Below are 21,199 nucleotides of genomic sequence, written 5' to 3'. Positions count from 1 at the left end.
GTTGTGCTTTTTTGATGATGTTTTTGATGTTAGGTGACCATTTTAGGTCTTGAGATATGATAGAACCTAGAAATGTGAAGGTCTCTACTGTTGATACTGTGTTGTCTAGTATTGTGAGAGGTGGAAGGGTGGAAGGGTTTCTCTTAAAGTCTACCACCATTTCTACAGTTTTGAGTGTGTTCAGTTCTAGATTGTTCTGGTCACACCACAAGGATAGTTGTTCAACTTATTATTCTACAGAGGAATCATTGAGTCTGTCATCTGCACCTCTGTCACTGTCTGGTTTGGTTCTGCAACCCAACAGGACCGACACAGACTTCAGAGGAGAATCAGAACTGCAGAAAAAACAATGGCTGCCCACCTGCCTTCCATTGAAGGCCTGTATACTGCAGGAGTCAAAAAGAGGGCCATAAAAATATTCCACATACTAGATACAAATAATGATAATGATAATGATATTATTATTATTATTATTATTATAATATTATTATTATTATTATTATTATTATTATTTATTAGATTTGTATACCGCCCGTCTCCGAAGACTCGGGGCGGCTCACAACAATAATAAAACAATATTACAATGAAACGAATCTAATATTAAAAACATGTAAAACCCCATCATTTAAAACCATGCAGCACACACATACCAAACATAAAATATAAAAAAGCCTGGGGGAGGTGTCTCAGTTCCCTCATGCCTGGGGATACAGGTGGGTCTTAAGTACTTTGCGAAAGACAAGGAGGGTGGGGGCCGTTCTAATCTCTGGGGGGAGTTGATTCCAGAGGGCCGGGGCCGCCACAGAGAAGGCTCTTCCCCTGGGGCGACGGGATCCGGAGAAGGCCAACTCTGTGGGACCTTATCGGCCGCTGGGATTCATGCGGTAGAAGGCGGTTCAAGAAGTATTCTGATCCGATGCCATGTAGGGCTTTAAAGGTCACTACCAACACTTTGAATTGTTTAAAGGTCATTACCAACACTTTGAACTACTTAATATTACGTCGCTCGATAGAGATAGTCAACAATATGGCTGACAAATTATGTGTTTTATACAACAAATAAATATATGTATGTAGTGAAAGAAAATATTAACTGATGATAAGCAAATAACTATCTATGTGCATATATCGAACATCACTGAAATTGAATGCTCTATATCAGTGTTTCCCAACCTTGGCAACTTGAAGTGATCTGGACTTCAACTCCCAGAATTCCCCAGCCAGCATTCCCTGCTGGCTGGGGAATTCTGGGAGTTGAAGTCCAGATCACTTCAAGTTGCCAAGGTTGGGAAACACTGCTCTATATGTTCTATAGGTTTATAAGCTGATTTGTCAATCTACTTTCCTTCATTTTCCTTCATTTTTTTTCTCTGTATGTTTTGTTTGTTTAGATTGTTTTTATATGTAGAAACTTAATAAAGATAATTTTAAAAAAATTAAAAAAAGAAAATATTGACTGACCCCTCCCATCCTGGACACAAACTGTCTCAACTCCTACTCTCAAAATGTCACTATAGAGCTCTGCACACCAACACAACTAGACACAAAGACAGTTTTCCCCCCCGAACACCATCACTTTGCTAAACAAATAATTCCCTCAACACTGTCATAGAAACATAGAAGATTGGCAGCAGAAAAAGACCTCATGGTCCATCTAGTCTGCCCTTATACTAATTCTTGTATTTTCAAACTATTGAAAATACTGTCAACTGTCAAATTATTATAATATATATATAATATAATACTGTTAACTGTCAAACTATTTACTAAATCTGCACTACTATTTATTTATTTTATTTTTTATTTATTTATTTTGTCCAATACACAATGAGGGTTTTAGTGGGTATATATCTATATACACATAGTAAAATACATGATGAAGGTTATAGACGAGATACTCATAGTAAATATATATTTAAGAAATAATAGAAAAGAAGGTATAGTAATAGAACATATCAATGAAAGAATAGAAGAAGAGACATAGGAATAGAAGAAAGGTAGAGGAGATATAGGAGAGCAATAGGACAGGGGACGGAAGGCACTCTAGTGCACTTGTACTCGCCCCTTATTGACCTCTTAGGAATCTGGATAGGTCAACTGTAGATAATCTAAGGGTAAAGTGTTGGGGGTTTGGGGAGGACACTACAGAGTCCGGTAATGAATTCCACGCTTCGACAACTCGGTTACTAAAGTCATATTTTTTACAGTCAAGTTTGGAGCGGTTAATACTAAGTTTAAATCTGTTGTGTGCTCTTGTGTTGTTGTGGTTGAAGCTGAAGTAGTCGCCGACAGGCAGGACGTTGCAGGCATATGATCTTGTGGGCAATACTTAGATCTTGTTTAAGGCGTCTTAGTTCTAAACTTTCTAGGCCCAGGATTGTAAGTCTAGTCTCATAGGGTATTCTATTTCGAGTGGAGGGGAGAAGGGCTCTTCTGGTGAAGTATCTTTGGACATTTTCAAGGATGTTAATGTCTGAGATGCGATATGGGTTCCAAACAGATGAGCTGTATTCGAGGATGGGTCTGGCGAAAGTTTTGTAAACTCTGGTAAGTAGTGTGAGATTGCCAAAGCAGAAGCTACGTAGGATTAGGTTTACAACTCTTGAAGCCTTCTTGGCTATGTTGTTGCAGTGGGCTTTGGCACTTAAATCTTTTTGTTATTAGTATACCGAGGACTACTATTTATTTTCTCATCATTCCTATCACTCATCTCCTCTCACTTATGCCTGCATAACTGTAACTTGTTGCTTCTATCCTTAAGATTTTTATTAATATTGATGGTTTCCTGATTGCTTATTTGACCCCTATGATAATCATTAAGTGTTGTCCCTCATGATTCTTGACAAATGTCTACAGAGAGGGGCGGCATACAAATCTAATTAATAATAATAATAATAATAATAATAATAATAATAACAACAACAACAACAACAACAACAACAATAAAATGTCTCTTTTCTTTTATGTACATTGAGAACATAGAAACATAGAAACATAGAAGACTGACGGCAGAAAAAGACCTCATGGTCCATCTAGTCTGCCCTTATACTATTTCCTGTATTTTATCTTAGGATGGATATATGTTTATCCCAGGCATGTTTAAATTCAGTTCCTGTGGATTTATCAACCACATCTGCTGGGAGTTTGTTCCAAGGATCTACTACTCTTTCAGTAAAATCATATTTTCTCACGTTGCTTTTGATCTTTCCCCCAACTAACTTCAGATTGTGTCCCCTTGTTCTTGTGTTCACTTTCCTATTAAAAACACTTCCCTCCTGGACCTTATTTAACCCTTTAACATATTTAAATGTTTCGATCATGTCCCCCCTTTTCCTTCTGTCCTCCAGACTATACAGATGGAGTCCATGAAGTCTTTCCTGATACGCTTTATGCTTAAGACCTTCCACCATTCTTTTAGCCCGTCTTTGGACCCGTTCAATTTTGTCAATATCTTTTTGTAGGTGAGGTCTCTAGAACTGAACACAGTACAGTATTATTCCAAATGGGGTCTCACCAGCACTCTATATTGCGGGATCATAATCTCCCTCTTCCTGCTTGTGATACCTCTAGCTATGCAGCCAAGCATCCTACTTGCTTTCCCTACCGCCTGACTGCATTGCATTAAAGACATATTCCTTGTGTGTCCAATCACACTTGGCCAGTAACGAATTATATTATATGCCATTATTTATTATTGTCATGATCAAATTTATTTTCTCCATATCTTGGGGGTTCAGGGGCCTCTGAGTGACCCCTGGCGCTCCTAGTTCCCCACTTTCAGAAGTTGGACACAAGAACAAGGGGACAAAATCTGAAGTTAGTTAGATCAAAAGCAACATGAGAAAATATTATTTTACTGAAAGAGTAGTAGATCCTTGGAACAAACTTCCAGCAGACGTGGTTGGCCAATCCACAGGAACTGGATTTAAACATGCCTGGGATAAACATAGATCCATCCTAAGATAAAATACAGAAAATAGTATAAGGGCAGACTAGATGAGGTCTTTTTCTGCTGTCAGACTTCTATGTTTCTATGGAGCAAAATAAATAGATAGATAGATAGATAGATAGATAGATAGATAGATAGATAGATAGATAGATAAATAAATTTAAAATAAAATAAAATAAAATAAAATAAAATAAAATAAAATAAAATAAAATAAAATAAAATAAAATAAAATAAAATAAAATAAATAAAATGCAACCGCACAAACCCCGCTAGAAACTCACCTGGACTTAAGGTGGGATCCTTCGACCGGCTGCAAGATGAAGACAGAACATCAGAAAGTTTGATCCGACATTGGTTATTTCCCCCGTTCATATTATTTCATTTCTGCTTTCCTGTACAGGCAAGTCCTCGCCTTACGTTACGACGCTCCGTTCAACAACCGCTGGAAATGAGAATGGCGCTGGAGAACGTGACTTGAGATCGGTCCTCACACTTACAACCCTCAAATGCGTCCTCACGGTTACGTGATCTGCATTGGCGACCTTCCCAGCTGGCTCCCGACACGAATTAAGTGTGAAAAACAGTTATAAGTCGTCCCCCGCTCCCCAGTGCTGTTGTAACTTCAACTGGACATTAAATTCAACGTTGTAAGTCAAGGAACTACTTGTATTATATATACTGTTGTGGTTAGCTCTGGCCCAGCTCCTGCCCCAAGGACTGTGGATGTGGGGGAGACATCCACATGCTGCAGGCCTGTTTTGCCCCCAGTGGAATCTGATGATGAAGGCTCCTCTGACCAAGAAGACATGAGTGACAGGGAGGAGGAGAGTGGGGCAGACAGCTCAGAAGGAGATCAATTATCTAGCTCCTCCTTGGATTCAGAACAAGAGTTAATGACACAGCCACGCATGCGGAGAGCGATGCATAGGCAACAACTGAGAGATTATTATCAAAGAAAATGAGGCCACCTGTGGTTGGGTGGGGCTGTGGTCATTAGTGAGGCTGCTATAAAGAGCAGCCTGTGGGTTTGGCCATTGTGGAGGATTATCTGATCGTTGTGTTTCGTGACTGCTTTACTGACTTTGACCTTTTGTGTGCTGATTTCCCCCCGCTTTGAAACTAAACCAGAGCAAAGTGTGTTTCACTTTGTGAAAGAAGAAGGACTGTGAATTGCCTCACAGCTGCAAGCTAAGTATCACAGAACTGATAAGGGACTTGTACAAATTACCAGTTTGTTTGGAGACGAGTGCTCTTGGCTATACCAAAAGAGGGCTTAGTTTAAGTGAATTTTCATTATAAAGAACATTGTTTTGAATTTTCAAACGTGTGTGTGTCTCAAATTTGTACCTGTGAATTTTTGGGAGGATTCTACCAGAGAGCCCGACAGAACATATACAAGCATTTTTTTTTAAATCTCACTTTTCGAGGCTGCTGGACCGGTTGAAAAGGTTTGCAGTCGAAGCCGCTTTCTTCTGGAGGTGCTGTTTGGTCTTGGCCTGTTTGTCGGAGGAGCTGTTCCTTCGCACTCTGGCAAGGGAAGAAATCTGGCATCAGACAAAGGAAGGAGGAAAAAGGAAAACGAGAAAGGGAGGAAGGGAAGGACAGGACAGGAGGAAAGGGAAGGGAAGGAGGGAAGAAAAGGAAAGGAAAAAGGAAAGGAATTGAAAAAAAGGGAGGGATGATGAAGGAAGGAAGGAAAGAAATGTATGTGAAAAAAGGGGGAAATTTAGAAACATAGAAGACTGACGGCAGAAAAAGACCTCATGGTCCATCTAGTCTGTCCTTATACTATTTCCTGTATTTTATCTTAGGATGGATGTATGTTTATCCCAGGCATGTTTAAATTCAGTTCCTGTGGATTTATCTACCACGTCTGCTGGAAGTTTGTTCCAAGGATCTACTACTCTTTCAGTAAAATAATATTTTCTCATGTTGCTTTTGATCTTTCCCCCAACTAACTTCAGATTGTGTCCCCTTGTTCTTGTGTTCACTTTCCTATTAAAAACACTTCCCTCCTGAACCTTATTTAACCCTTTAATATATTTAAATGTTTCGATCATGTCCCCCCTTTCCCTTCTGTCCTCCAGACTATACAGATTGAGTTCATGAAGTTTTTCCTGATACGTTTTATGCTTAAGACCTTCCACCATTCTTGTAGCGCGTCTTTGGACCCGTTCAATTTTATCAACCTCTTTTTGTAGGTGAGGTCTCCAGAACTGAACACAGTATTATTCCAAATGTGGTCTCACCAGCGCTCTATATAAGGGGATCACAATCTCCCTCTTCCTGCTTGTTATACCTCTAGCTATGCAGCCAAGCATCCTACTTGCCTTTCCTACCGCCTGACTGCACTGTTCATCCATTTTGAGACTGTCAGAAATCACTACCCCTAAATCCTTCTCTTCTGAAGTTTTTGCTAACACAGAACTGCCAATACAGTACTCAGATTGAGGATTCCTTTTCCCCAAGTGCATTATTTTACATTTGGAAACATTAAACTGCAGTTTCCATTGCTTTGACCATTTATCTAGTAACGCTAAATTTAAAAAGGAAAAATAAAATAGAAAGGGACAGGTTTAATGCAAATCAAGAAGGAAAAAGAAAATGGAACAGAAGGGAGAGATAGATGTAGTGCAAAAAAAGGAGGAAAGAAATAATAATAGAAAGATTACGATTTCACGCAGAAGAAAAAGTAGAAGAATTACAACAGCTACAAGCTACCTCGCAGGGCTGACCATTTCAGGACATGAAAAGTCCCTGCAAAAAAAAAATCAGTCCTCTTTTTAATTCCTCCCATCGGAAACATCTTCCAAACCTGACATTTAGAAACTCACAGTTCCTTTTTGACGGCCATCACATTCTGAACGGCAGGGATCGGGGACGCTCGGGTGCTGCCGCTGTTGCTCCCGTCCGAGGGGGGCTCCGGGGACGGGGAACCGGGCCCTGGAGGCTGAGCCCAAAGCCGTGACTGCCCCCCCGGGCTTGGAGATTTGGAAGTGGCATCTGGCGGTAGTTCTACAACTTCTTGAGCTTCCTGGTGGAGACCCGTGCTGGATGGAAGCCGATTGGGGCTGTGGGCTTCTGGATTCTCCTGGACCGTTGGCAGCTCAAACGCCAAGTTTTCCGTCTCGGTTAAGTCCGCCTCGCCAACGTTTGAAGGGCCCCGAGAGGGCTTTCCTCTCGTAGCTCTGGTCTCCTCTGCCGGTTGAAGACTTCCATCGCTAAGTGAGGTCCCCCTGCCTCTGCCCGGAATCCTAAGGTCCTCCGTTTGTGTCCCTACGCTGATCCTTGACTTCTTCTCCTCCTCTTTCAATGCCCGTTCTTGGTGGTTTCTTAATTTGGAGGCGAGGGTTAAACTAGAAATAGAAAAGAAGATAATAATTCATGGTGGCTTCCATCACACTACTTAGCAAAAACAATTGCACTCCAATTAAATCTAGATCTTAGCCCCCCCTGGTCCCTTTCTTTCTTTCTTTCTTTCTTTCCTTCCTTCCTTCTTTCCTTCTACCTTTCCTTCTTTCTTTCTTTTTTCTTTCTTTCCTTCCTTCTTTCCTTCTTTCTTTCTTTCTTTCCTTCCTTCTTTCCTTCTATCTTTCCTTCTACCTTTCCTTCTTTCTTTCTTTCTTTCTTTCTTTCTTTCTTTCTTTCTTTCTTTCTGGAGCAGCTAATGTCATGTGTGATTCTTGCTTGAATGGGTATGATTGATTTTTAACAAAATTGGGGTTTTAGATTAGCTTGTTTATTTTATTTAATTGGATTTAATTATTATATATCATTGTTTTTTATATGTTGTAAGCCGCCCTGAGTCCTCGGAGAGGGGCGGCATATAAAACCAATTACAGTAATAAATAACCTAAATAAATAAAACTGAGCTGAAAAAGCAACCATAACATTCTCAAACTTCAGAAGAAAAGGATTGTGGGAAAACATTGTGTAATTAGTGCTAGATTTATGTTTGTTGCTAAGCAAGGCAACAGTGAAGTGATTTTTTTTTTCTTGCAGGGATAATGACCATGTGGAGGTTGTGTCCGGCAAACTGCCTACCTCTCGTGCCTACATGATCTCATCCAGTTCACACAACCAGGATGATGTAGGACATTATCCCTGGCTGGTACATGATCTCATCTAGGTTGTATCAACAGGATGTCCTTAAGGATTTGCGGGCAGAATTCACCAATGAAAATGCTGTTGCTCTTGTTACCTTTTGCTGCTTGGAAAACTGTATAGAAAGCAACAAACACTGTAAAGGCAGCCAGACATCTTGCAATGACTTATCTCTAACTCAATCAATGTTTTTTGGTCCCATTTTATGCCCTTTCTTAGTTATTTCTTTTGGGGGAAATTTATATTAGGTAGGTCCCACAGAGTGGGTCTTCTCCGGGTCCTGTCAACTAAACAATGCCGCTTGGCGGGACCCAGGGGAAGAGCCTTCTCTGTGGCGGCCCCGGCCCTCTGGAACCAACTTCCCCCAGAGATTAGAATTGCCCCCACCCTCCTTGCCTTTCGTAAGCTACTTAAAACCCACCTCTGCCACCAGGCATGGGGGAATTGAGATACTCTTTCCCCCTAGGCCTTTACAATTTTATGCATGGTATGTCTGTATGTATGTTTGGTTTTTATATTAATGGGTTTTTAATCGTTTTTAGTATTGGATTATTATTGTACGCTGTCTTATTATTGTTGTTAGCCGCCCCGAGTCTCCGGAGAGGGGCGGCATACAAATCCAATCAATCAATCAATGAATGAATCAATCAATAATATTGCCGCCTATTCGCACTTTGGCGACTCAAGGCAGTGGAGTCAAGTCCTTGCTACAGTTGTTAAGGGAAACGAGGCAGTCGTTAAGTTAGTAACACAGTTGTTAAGTGAATCTTAACAATATGACTGCGACCGTCGTAACTACGAGTCGGCTGCCAAGTATCTGAATTTTGATCCTATGTGTGAAAAATGGTCCTGCCACTTTTTAATAGTACTGTTGTAACTTTCAACAGTCACTAAACGAACCATTGTAAGTCATGGACGACCTGACTACAAAGAATAAATTAAAATTACTTTTTAATATGTAAATAAATATATTGCTCTTAAGTTAAAATGTTATATAGAAAATATGCCCTCATCTTGGTGGACGAGTATGAATGACGCACTCTGAGCATTGAGCACATTGTTACTTGTTGTGTGAATGTTCTATTATTACTATAAAAATCAATGTAAAAAATTCTATTAAAAATGAACTACCTGTATGTTATATACATATATTGCGGGAAAGTACCTGGAATTTTGGGAGGCAGACGGAGATAGGATCCATTGGGCATCGTTGCTTCTGGAAAGTACAACAGCTTCTTTAGAATCTGCTGTAGGGGGGAAATATATATATATTTCAATTCCCAGAATTCCCAAGCCTGCAACTTTAAGACATGGCGGGCTGAGGAATTCTGGGAGTTGAAGTCCGCAAGCCTTAAAGTGGGCACGTTTGGAGACCTCTGCTTTACAACAGCTCACCGTCCAACAGGTGCTGTCGGAGCCATGGGATCTGCTGGTCGTAGGCGTTGAGTCTCTGCAGGGCATCGGCTAAGGCCGATTTCACTAGGGTCAGCTCTTTCTCCTGGATCCGAAGGCGGGAATCGATGTCGACCAGCCAATCTGGGTGAGAGAAGGGCCTGCTGCAGTTCAAGAGGTCCTCACCTAGGATGGAGAAGAAGGGAAGACCATCGTCATCAGCGTTCAGAATCCCAGCAGGATTTTTAAGGGCATGTGCTAGTTGAACATAACTAATGTCAGCTCCGTACAGTAGTCTAAACCAAGAGTCTCCAAATTTGGCAACTTTAATTCTTATGGACTTCAACTCCCAGAATTCCCGAGCCTGTAACTTTAAGACTCGTGGCCTTCCCTGAATCCCTCAGCCAGAAACTTTAATTCTTATGGACTTCAACTCCCAGAATTCCACAGCCTGTATCTTTAAGACTCATGGCCTTCCCTGAATCCCTCAGCCAGAAACTTTAATTCTTATGGACTTCAACTCCCAGAATTCCACAGCCTGCAACTTTAAGACTCGTGGCCTTCTCCGAATCCCTCAGCCACAAACGTTAATTCTTATGGACTTCAACTCCCAGAATTCCTCAGCCTGCAACTTTAAGACTCGTGGCCTTCCCTCAATCCCTCAGCCACAAACTTTCATTCTTATGGACTTCAACTCCCAGAATTCCTCAGCCTGCAATTTTAAGACTCGTGGCCTTCCCTGAATACCTCAGCCAGAAATTTTAATTCTTAGGGACTTCAACTCCCAGAATTCCCCAGCCTGCAACTTTAAGACTTGTGGCCTTCCCTGAATACCTCAGCCACAAACTTTCATTCTTATGGACTTCAACTCCCAGAATTCCCCAGCCTGCAACTTTAAGACTCGTGGTCTTCTCTGAATACCTCAGCCACAATAATTCTTATGGACTTCAACTCCCAGAATTCCTCAGCCTGTAAATTTAAGACTCGTGGCCTTCCCTGAATCCCTCAGCGAGAAATTTTCATTCTTATGGACTTCAACTCCCAGAATTCCACAGCCTGCAACTTTAAGACTCATGGCCCTCCCTGAATACCTCAGCCAGAAATTTTAATTCTTAGGGACTTCAACTCCCAGAATTCCCCAGCCTGCAACTTTAAGACTCGTGGCCTTCCCCGAATCCCTCAGCCAGAAACTTTAATTCTTATGGACTTCAACTCCCAGAATTCTCCTCTTCCTGTTTTTTAATTTTTATTTTTTTATGACATGTCCGTCAGCCTGTGAAAAAGCAGACTGCTGGTTTTTTGTGTGTCTCTTCAGGCCGACTTGAATAAAATGGAAGGCGTCTGAGCGATAAAGACACAGTTGCAATGTGAATAATAAATAATAATAAACCGTCCAACATTTATAAAAGAAGTCTCTAAGTCCACAATTTTCCAGAGAGAAGGACAGACCTCAAGAGTCAGAGTTTCCCCAAATAAATCTCAAAATGCCTCTTCTGGGTTTCGGGATCCACAGTTTTAACGGATTGGCACCCCACCCTAATTTTGGGGAAATTTAGACAGCTCAACAATCCCCTAATCTGATCCTTATTGAGTTCACAATATATACATATATATTTTCATTCTCCATATATTTATTTTATTTATTTATTAGATTTGCATGCCGCCCCTCTCCGTAGACTCGGGGCGGCTAACAACAATAATAAAACAGCATATGACAAATCTAATATTTAAAATAATTAAAAAACCCTTATTAAAAACCAAACATACACACAAACATACCATGCATAAATTGTATAGGCCTAGGGGGAAAGGAATATCTCAATTCCCCCATGCCTGACGACAGAGGTGGGTTTTAAGGAGCTTACGAAAGACAAGGAGGGTGGGGGCAATTCTGATCTCTGGGGGGAGGTGGTTCCAGAGGGTCGGGGCCGCCACAGAGAAGGCTCTTCCCCTGGGTCCCGCCAAACGACATTGTTTAGTCGACGGGACCGGGAGAAGGCCAACTCTACAATTTTGCCAAAGCTGCAGTGCGCTGTGTCTCTAATTAACCCAGCGGGCAGAGATGTTCAGATTTCCGGCCCTGTCCTCAAATACCACCGTCCGCAGAGCAAAGAGGAAGAGGAAGAGGAAAAGGCAAGATTTTGGCCACATATGAATAACAGAAAGTCCATGCGGTGTTGGCACTAACTGGGTTTGGTTATTCGCCTGTCCATTGGCCGTTGATGTCTCGGCAGGAAATATTTTTCTATCTATGACCCATTTCCCAACTTCTAGTTTTTCGCCCTTCCCAGGCTCCAGAGGCTTTCTCGAAACCTGGAGTGGGCAAAAATGGCCTCCCCACCAGCCACCGGAGGCCGAAAATGCCCCACCATGGTTAAGTCATCCAAAGTACGAAGGATATTTGGAAAATCAGTGTTTAGAAGCAGATGTGAGCACAAGCCAGTGCATTGAACATAAGAACCCAAGAAGAGCCCTGCTGAATCAGGCCAAAGCCCATTGAGTCAAGCATTCTGGGTCACACAGTGGCCCACCAATTGTCCATGGGGATCTTGAGCAGAAAGAGAAGGCAAGACCCTCCCTTTCCCTTGACCCCCCCAACAAATGGTACCCGAGGGAATCCTGCCTGTCTCAACCAACAGAGGCGGCACATGGACATCCGTTTCAATTATTATTATTATTATTTATTGGATTTGTATGCCGCCCCTCTCCGCAGACTCGGGGCGGCTAACAACAATGATAAAAAAAACAGCATGTAACAATCTATTAATAAAAACAACTAAAAACCCTCATTATAAAACCAAACATACACACAAACATATCATGGATAACTTGTAATGGCCTAGGGGGAAGGAATATCTCAACTCCCCCATGCCTGGCAATAAAGGTGGATCTTGAGTAATTTGCGAAAGAAAAGGAGGGTGGGGGCTGTTCTAATCTCTGGGGGGAGTTGATTCCAGAGGGCCGGGGCCGCCACAGAGAAGGCTCTTCCCCTGGGTCCCGCCAAACGACATTGTTTAGTCGACAGGACCCGGAGAAGGCCAACTCTGTGGGACCTTATCGGCCGCTGGGATTCGTGCGGTAGAAGGCATCCATGAATCCGTCTAATCCTGCCTTGAAACTATCAAGGCTGACAGCTGTCACGACCTCTTCTGGAAGTGAATCCCATCAACCAAGGATCCTCTGGGTGAAGAAATATTTCCCTTGATTTGTCCTCGCTTTCTTACCTATGAGCTTTAGGGAGGGCCCCCTTGTCCTAGTATTGTGCGATAGAGAAAATAATTTTTCTCTATCCGCCTTTTCTATCCCATGCATGATTTTATACACTTCGATCAAGTCACCCCTTCAACGCCGTCTTTCAAGGCTGAAGAGACCAAGGCGTTGCAACCTGGTTTCATAAGGGCAGTGGCTCCATTTCCTTGATCATTCTTGTTGCCCTTTTCTGCACCTTTTCCAATTCCATTATCTCCTTCTTGAGGTGCAGTGGCCACAACTGTACACAGTACTACAAGTGTACAAATCCCCCCATCGATTTGTACATTGTTTGAATGGTGACTAAACTGAAACAGAACAGGACATCAGGCAAGGAAAACACATTAGCGCAGACCAAGAAAATCCGATAAAAGAAAATCCCAGAAAAGCAACAACTGGCCATTTGAGCCAAAACCTGCAGGAATTCTCGACTGGAGCTGCCCACCCTTTGACAATTTGAACCGAACCGGTCAGCCAGTCTTGGCTGCCAGGACCGGAGGGTCAAGCCAGCTTCTGTGTCACATACCCAGCATGTCGCAATGGAACAAAAGTCAAAAGGGTTTTTAAAAAAAAAGAAGAAAAAAAAGAAATCTTTGCTCTTTTTCATCTGAGCCAAATAGCCCAGCCACCCAAATGTACTTTTAGGAGAAATAAGGCCCAGCGAATAGACTCAGCTTTGTTTCTTTCTCCTTCGCCCACAAACTCTCTTTGCGATGATGTCTGGCATTCGGTGACCTTCTTACTTCACCCAAAGCTCTTTCAGAGAGAGAGAGACACAGAGGGAGACTCAGAAAAGAAGAGAAAGAAAGAGGGAGAAGAAAAGAAAGAAAAGGAAGAAAGAAAGGAGGAGGGAGATAGAAAGGAGAGAGAAGGAAAAAAGCGAAGGAAAGAAAAAGACACCAAGAAAGAGAGAAAGAAAGAAAGAAAGAAGAGGGACGGAGGGAGAGAGGAAAGACAAAGAGACAAAGAAAAAGAGAAGGAAATAGAAAGAAAAAGAGAGCAAGAGAGAGAAAGAGAGAGGGAGGGAGGAGAGAGAGTCAAAGAAAAAAGGAAGGAAAGAGACAAAAGAAAAAGACAGGAGAAAGAAAGAAAAAAGAAAAAACAGCAAAAAAGAGAGGAAAGGAAGGAAGGAAAGAGAGAGATAGAAAGAAAAAGAGAAGGAAGAAAGGGAAAAAAGACAGAAAGAGAGAAAGAAAGAAAGAAAGAAAGAAAGAAAGAAGAGGGACAGAGGGAGAGAGGAAAGACAAAGAAAAAGAGAAGGAAAGAGAAAGAAAAAGAGAGCAAGAGAGAGAGAGAGAGAAAGAGAAGGAGGGAGGAGAGAGAGTCAAAGAAAAAAGGAAGGAAAGAGACAGAAAGAAAAAGACAGAGGAGAAAGAAAGAAAAAAGAAGGAAAGAAAGAAAAAACAGCAAGAAAGAGAGGAAAGGAAGGAAGGAAAGAGAGACAAAGAAAAAGAGAAGGAAGAACGGAAAAAAGACAGAAAGAAAGAGAGAAAGAAAAGAAGAGGGGGAGATACGTTGCTCTGAACGGAATGATGAATTGAAGAGCTTCTTTTTTGTTCCTGTTTGTCTGTTTTCCCATTTCTGTTTGGTTTGTTTTATTCTGTTTTGTCTTTTGTCTATGGTTAAATGCATATTGCCTAAAATTGAATACACAATTTTTGTTTCTATATTGCTGTCTCTACCTCAATGTATATATCCTTGTAAATAAAACTTTATATATATATAAAAAAGAGCTGGTATCACCCCAAAATAAAGCCCTTTGGAAGGCTGAACCCGTTCAAATCCTGAGCTCAAATTCACATGAGCGTGGGAACTGAAGTTTGCCTATATTAAAGATGCTAAGTTTTAAAAAACACCCCAGCTTTTTCCGAGGCTCTTGAAAAACCACCAGTGCCTTGTGCTCTTACTCAAACGGGCCTAGTTCACCTTTGGCATCCAGGAATCAATGGGCAACCTGCTCCCCCCCCCCTTCTCTGATTGGCTAAGAAACTCCAGGAAAAAAAATCTCAGCCTATTGGTTTTTTCCCCCCCTTTCTAAGTTTCGCTTAAGTTTGAAAGAGGAAGAAGCCAGGTGCTGGGAATGGATTCTCGCCCACACAGATAAATACCTGGTTAGGAGGGGTTTCCCCCTCTAACCCCACCTTCATCCTGAACTCCAGAGTTCCCGTACGAAGCATCGTCGTCCTCCAGGCACCCCACCCTTCCGTCAAACACGTCGGGTGACATTTTTGGACAAGATGATCAGCTCAGGGATTTCATTTCCAAGGACGGGAAAACTCGCAGAGCTTCCCACCCACCCCTTTCACTAAATCAATTTCCTCGTTGTCCCCTTGCCTTCCAGATTTTAAATTGCTGTCAATTTTTTTTCTCCTTTACATAATAGCATTTTAGGCACAGTGAACCTCAGCCTAAAACTTTATTTCTTTTTTTAAAAAAAAATAACCACCAAAGGTTATTTGGTGGGGAGAAGGGTAGCCTATAAATCTAAATAGATAGATTGGAAGGAAGGAAGGAAGGAAGGAAGGAAGGAAGGAAGGAAGGAAGGAAGGAAGGAAGGAAGGAAGGGGGGGAGGAAGGAAGGAAGGAAGGAAGGAAGGAAGGAAGGAAGGAAGGAAGGAAGGAAAAAAGAGTGCTGGTGACACCACATTTGGAATACTGTGTTTAGTTCTGGAGACCTCACCTACAAAAAGATATTGACAAAATTGAAGGGGTCCAAAGACGGGCTACAAGAATGGTGGAAGGTCTTAAGCATAAAACGTATCAGGAAAGACGTCATGAACTCAATCTGTATAGTCTGGAGGACAGAAGGAAAAGGGGGGACATGATCGAAACATTTAAATATGTTAAAGGGTTAAATAAGGTCCAGGAGGGAAGTGTTTTTAATAGGAAAGTGAACACAAGAACAAGGGGACACAATCTGAAGTTAGTTGGGGGAAAGATCAAAAGCAACATGAGAAAATATTATTTTACTGAAAGAGTAGTAGATCCTTGGAGCAAACTTCCAGCAGACGTGGTTGGTAAATCCACAGTCACTGAATTTAAACATGCCTGGGATAAACATATATCCATCCTAAGATAAAATACAGAAAATAGTATAAGGGCAGACTAGATGGACCATGAGGTCTTTTTCTGCCATCAGACTTCTATGTTTCTATGTTTCTAAAGAAAGATCCCTGCTATATAGATTAGATAGATGATAGGGAGGATAGAAAGAGATAGGTAGGTAGGTAGGTAGGTAGGCAGGCAGGCAGGCAGGCAGGCAGGCAGGCAGGCAGATAAGATACATGTCATTTTCACTCTTTATTGGGGTGATTTTTTCCTTGGATTGTCCAAGTAGCCCTAATTTCTGTCCAATATGATGGCAGAAATCCAGTTTAATATTTGCTCCTAACAGCTTCTTATTTTTTTCTAATGCTTTGTAGATATTTTTATTAGAATAGGCATTTTTTTAAAGGTCTGGTTTTATCTTAGCGGGGCTCTTGGTAAAGCCAAGCCATACACGTGGAACCATTTACATTTCTTTTTTAAAAAAATTTTTTTTATGAACCTTCCCTTTTATAAGGCTGGTGCAAGAAAATACAAGTTCATTTAGCAACCACGCAAAGTTACAAGGGCACTGAAGAAACCGGCTTACGCTCAGTTCTCACACTTATTACACCTGTTGCACCATTCTCACAACCATACGATCAAAATTTGGGCATTTGGCACCTGGCAAGTATTTAGGAAAGGTTACCGCATCCTGCCATTTGCGAACCTCCAACAAGCAATGGGGAGAGTCGGATTCGCTTAATAACTATGTGGCTCACTTAATATAAAGCCCTTCATGGCATCGGACCAGAATATCTCCGGGACCGCCTTCTGCCGCACGAATCCCAGCGACCAGTTAGGTCCCACAGAGTTGGCCGTCTCCTGGTCCCGTCGACTAAACAATGTCATTTGGCGGGGCCCAGGGGAAGAGCCTTCTCTTTGGCGGCCCCGACCCTCTTGAACCAGCTTTCCCCCAGATATCAGAGTTGCCCCCACCCTCCTTGCCTTTCGTAAGCTCCTCAAAACCCACCTCTGTCGTCAGGCATGGGGGGAATTGAGATATTCCCTTCCCCCTAGGCGTTTACAATTTATGCATGGTATATCTGTATGTATGATTGGTTTTTCTTAAATTGGGGTTTTTAAAATTACTTTTAATATTAGATTTGTTTATATTGTCTTTTTTTACTGTTGTTAGCCGCCCCGAGTCTGCGGAGAGGGGCGGCATACAAATCTAATAAATAAATAAATAAATAAATAAATAAATAAACCAACTCCCCCTATGTTCTGTCTGGGTGCCCCCAGACTTCAACACCAACTGGAAAAAGCAGCCAGACACGCTGGTAAAAGCAAAAGCACTTTATAGTTTGAAAAATAAACACAGAGAAAAACCTGTTCTTCCCAACAGGCAGGCTATGTGACTTCACAGCAGAGTCCTGATGGCCAGACAATACAGCAGACTTCTTGCTGGCACACCCACCACTGTAGAGAATAAGACCCACACCTTTTCCCCCCAAGGTTTCAGTATTCAAAGTCACAAACCAGAATTCCAAGACGCCAAAGATCACAGCCAGGTCCCAGGACTCCCAAAGATAATACTTACTCCACAAGCCAGGAAGGGTGGGTCTGCCTTTTCAGCCTTTCCAGAGAGCACCACACCCAAACCCAGCGGTTGCCTCTTTAGTGCTGAAAGTACCTGGCTAATTGTCCCCTTCGTTGTGTTGCTCTTCTCTGCCGGAGATCGATTATTGCTTGTGCATTTTCATCTAAGGAATCCAGGCTGCTTGCTGGGGAGAGCTCCCTCTCGGGGGACTCTGGCTGTCCTCCCTCTCCCTCAGCCTGAGATTCCTCCTCCCCGTCTGCCTGAACCTCCTGTTCCTCATCCACCCCCTCTGAGCAGGAAGCCGGCAGAGGATCAGCTGTTCCCTGAGGGGCCTCAGCCGGAATCACAACACCCTAGAGATTAGAACTGCCCCCACCCTCCTTGCCTTTCGTAAACAACTTAAAACCCTCTTTCCCCCTAGGCCTTTACAATTCTATGCATGGTATGTATGTATGTATGGTTGGTTGGTTTTTATATTAATGGATTTTTAATCATTTCTAATACCAAATTACTATTGTACACTGTTTTATTGTCACTGTTAGCCGCCCCGAGTCTCCGGAGAGGGGCGGCATACAAATCCAATAAATAAATAAATAATAAATAAATAAATATTGGCAGTGAGTTGGTTAAGCACGCTGGCAAAGAAGGTTATAAAATCAAACACAATTTACTTAACTGCTTCAGAACTTAGAATAATAAAGTTGGACGGGACCTTGGATGCCAGAATGGAATGGAATAGAATGGAATGGAATAGAATAGAATTCCTTATTAGCCAAATGTGATTCTATTCTATTCTATTCCATTCCATCCCACTCTACTCTATTTTTTATTCCATTCTATTCCATTCTATTCTTCAACAGGCACCAGAGTTGCAAAGTCAGAGCCAAACCCCTTGAGGTCAGAAACTCAGAGCAAGCAAGTCCGGTTGGTTTTTCCCAGTCACTCGCTGGTGAGTCAACAACTTCCTTTTACCAAGGAAGACAAAACAGCCACATTTCATCCTCGCACCCACAAATCCCAGGGCGAATTTTGAAGAAGGAAATGAAGGCCATAACGCAACAGCCAAACTATTCCACCAGCCAGCTCTAAATTCCAGTGCCAATTGACGTTAAAAATTGGGAAATCAAGATGGGGTTTGGAAAACCCATATCTGTTTTTGTAGATTTTAGCGGGCATATGTATGCAAATGTTTGTGCGTTCGTGGTTTTTTCCCGTGTAAGATTGTGAGTGTTTTTGCAATATTTTTTTTAAAAAATTTAATTTTTATTTATTTATTTATTTTTTTATCTATCTATCTATCTATCTATCTATCTATCTATCTATCTATCTATCTATCTATCTATCTATCTATCTATCTATCTATCTATCTATTGGATTTGTATGCCGCCCCTCTCCGGAGACTCAGGGCAGCTAACAGCAATAATAAAACAATTTACAATAATAATCCAATAAATACTAAAAATGGTTAAAAACCCATTAATATAAAAAACCAAAAATACATACAGACATACCATACATGAAATTGTAAAGGTCCAGGGGGAAAGAGCATCTCAATTCCCACATGCCTGGCGGCAGAGGTGGGTTTTAAGTAGCTTACGAAAGGCAAGGGGGGTGGGGGCAATTCTAATCTCTGGAGGGAGCTGGTTCCAGAGGGCCGGGGCCGCCACAGAGAAGGCACTTCCCCTGGGTCGCGCCAAGCGGCATTGTTTATTGCATGAGCAAAACCCTGAACGCACAAAAATCTATACATATCTGTATCAACATTTCTATACTTTCCCCACAAATCCGTGGAAGCAAGACCACAAATATAATACAGTCCTCAGTTCATTTAACATTCAATGTTTGAAGTTAGAACAGAATTGAGAAAAGTGACTTATGGCTTCACATTTACGGGCCATTGTAGCATCCTCGTAGTTGCATGATCAAAATTTGGATGCTTGAGTTACTTTTCTATTAATGTTGCGTGAAGCCTCAGTGGGCATATAGATTGGCATGTCCTTTGAAACTGATTTGCAAAGTGGTTCCCAACCCCTAATCCCAATCCCATATGTTGAAGAGGCCACTGCTGTGTCTGTATTGTTTTGCAAGATATTTCTAATATGCCTGCATTGGAATTAGAAATTAGAAATAAGGCCTTGGTAAGGCCACACTTGGAATATTGCATTTGGTTTTGGTCGCCACGATGCAAAAAGGATGTTGAGACTCTAGAAAGATTGCAGAGAAGAGCGACAAAAATGATTAGGGATTTAGAGGCTAAAACATATGAAGTATGGTTGCAAGAACTGAGCATGGACCAGGGGAGACAGGATAGCAGTCTTCCAATATCTCAGGGGTTGCCCCAAAGAAGAGGGAGTCAACCTATTCTCCAAAGCACCTGAGGGTAGGACAAGAAGCAATGGGTGGAAACTAAACAAGAAGAGAAGCAACCGAGAACTAAGGAGAAATTTCCTGGCAGAATAATTAATCAGTGGAACAGCTTGCCTCCAGAAGTTGTGAATGCTCCAGCACTGGAAGTGTTTTAAGCAGATGTTGGATAACCATCTGTCTGAAGTAGTGTAGGGTTTCCTGTCTAAGCAGAAGGTTGGACTAGAACAGGGGTAGGCAAAGTTGGCTCTTCTATGACTTGGGGACTGCAACTCCCAGAATTCCTGAGCCAATCATGCTAGCTCAAGAATTCTGGGAGTTGAAGTCTATGCCTACCCCTGGACTAGAAGACTTCCAACGTCCCTTCCAACTCTGTTGTTGTTGTTGTTGTTATTATTATTACTATTACTATTACTATTATTATTATTATTATTATTATTATTATTATTATTATTATAATATAATGTACTCTGGTGATCAGAGTCAATATAGCCCTGCAAAGTAGCTCCACTTCACACACGTCTAGTTTCTATATTTTCTTTCAATAACATTCATTTTTACAGTAACATACCCCAATTCTTTTGAAAATACTTTATAGGTTCAGCGCATCTCTTAAAAGATTATCTTATAGAGCAGTGATGGCGACCGTTTTTGGGGGTTCACCTGCCACAAGGCTGTGTGCGCATGTGCTAGTATGCCCGTACCCATTCCCTCCCCCACCCACGCATGCGCACCCACAATGCTGCCCGGCGCATGTGAACAATCCCCCCCATCCCCGTTTATGCGCACAGGCCTCACTGAAGGCTGGGACAGTGAAAAAAAACAGCCAAACAGGCAAACCGGAAGTTTGGAAAAACGGACTTCCGGTTTGCCATTTGGGGCTCTTTTCGCACTTCCGGGCTTTAGGAAGCTTCCCTGAAGGCTCCAGCGTGGGGAAAACAGCCAAACGGGCAAACCGGAAGTCTGCTTTTCCGAACTTTCGGTTTGCCCGTTTGGCAGGTTTTTTTCACCGTCCCAGGCTTCAGTGAGGCCTGTGCAGTTTTTGGTACTACGGGGCCTCCCTGAAGGCCGAAAATCACCTGGCGAGTATGCTTGCGCGCGCTGGAGCTGACATAGAGCAACGTCTTGTGTGCCCTCCGATATGGGTCCATGTGCCACCTGTGGCATGTGGGCCATAGGTTGGCCATCACAGTTATAGATCAACCCATTTATATTTATGTATGTATCTATGTATCTATGTATCTATGTATCTATCTATGTATCTATGTATCTATCTATGTATCTATGTATCTATCTATGTATCTATGTATCTATGTGTCTATGTATCTATCTATGTATCTATGTATCTATGTATCTATCTATCTATCTATCTATCTTATCTATCTTATCTATCCATCTCTCTCTCTCTCTCTCTATCTTATCTATCTATCTATCTATCTATCTATCTTATCTATCTATCTTATCTATCTTATCTTATCTATCTCTATCTATCTATCTATCTTATCTATCTATCT

At 41.9% G+C, this 21,199-nt stretch overlaps 2 protein-coding genes across 3 annotated transcripts in view; both read right to left on the bottom strand.

The window, feature by feature from the left end:
* EML3 (EMAP like 3) overlaps nucleotides 1-21,199 on the bottom strand; it is a 59,118-nt gene that overhangs the window by 26,002 nt on the left and 11,917 nt on the right. The window contains exons 2-6 of one of the 2 annotated variants that reach the window (XM_070766163.1): nucleotides 9,449-9,631; nucleotides 9,219-9,300; nucleotides 6,784-7,305; nucleotides 5,369-5,476; nucleotides 4,231-4,259 (exon numbers count right to left, since the gene is read on the bottom strand). In XM_070766163.1, the coding sequence (XP_070622264.1) occupies nucleotides 4,231-4,259; nucleotides 5,369-5,476; nucleotides 6,784-7,305; nucleotides 9,219-9,300; nucleotides 9,449-9,631 (924 nt within the window). The remainder of the gene's footprint in view (nucleotides 1-4,230; nucleotides 4,260-5,368; nucleotides 5,477-6,783; nucleotides 7,306-9,218; nucleotides 9,301-9,448; nucleotides 9,632-21,199) is intronic. The other variant, XM_070766162.1, reaches the window with a different exon arrangement.
* Nucleotides 9,582-21,199, bottom strand: part of B3GAT3 (beta-1,3-glucuronyltransferase 3) — a 42,521-nt gene continuing 30,903 nt past the window's right edge. Inside the window, exon 7 of the mRNA XM_070766171.1 lies at nucleotides 9,582-9,631. The gene's annotated coding sequence lies outside the window, so the exon portion shown is untranslated. The remainder of the gene's footprint in view (nucleotides 9,632-21,199) is intronic.

The sequence above is a fragment of the Erythrolamprus reginae genome, chromosome 13 (genome assembly GCF_031021105.1).
Source record: "Erythrolamprus reginae isolate rEryReg1 chromosome 13, rEryReg1.hap1, whole genome shotgun sequence".
NCBI classification, from domain to species: Eukaryota; Metazoa; Chordata; class Lepidosauria; order Squamata; family Dipsadidae; genus Erythrolamprus; species Erythrolamprus reginae.
The sequence above is the reverse complement of the archived record's forward strand: the minus strand, read 5'-3'. Positions and strand labels throughout refer to the sequence as shown.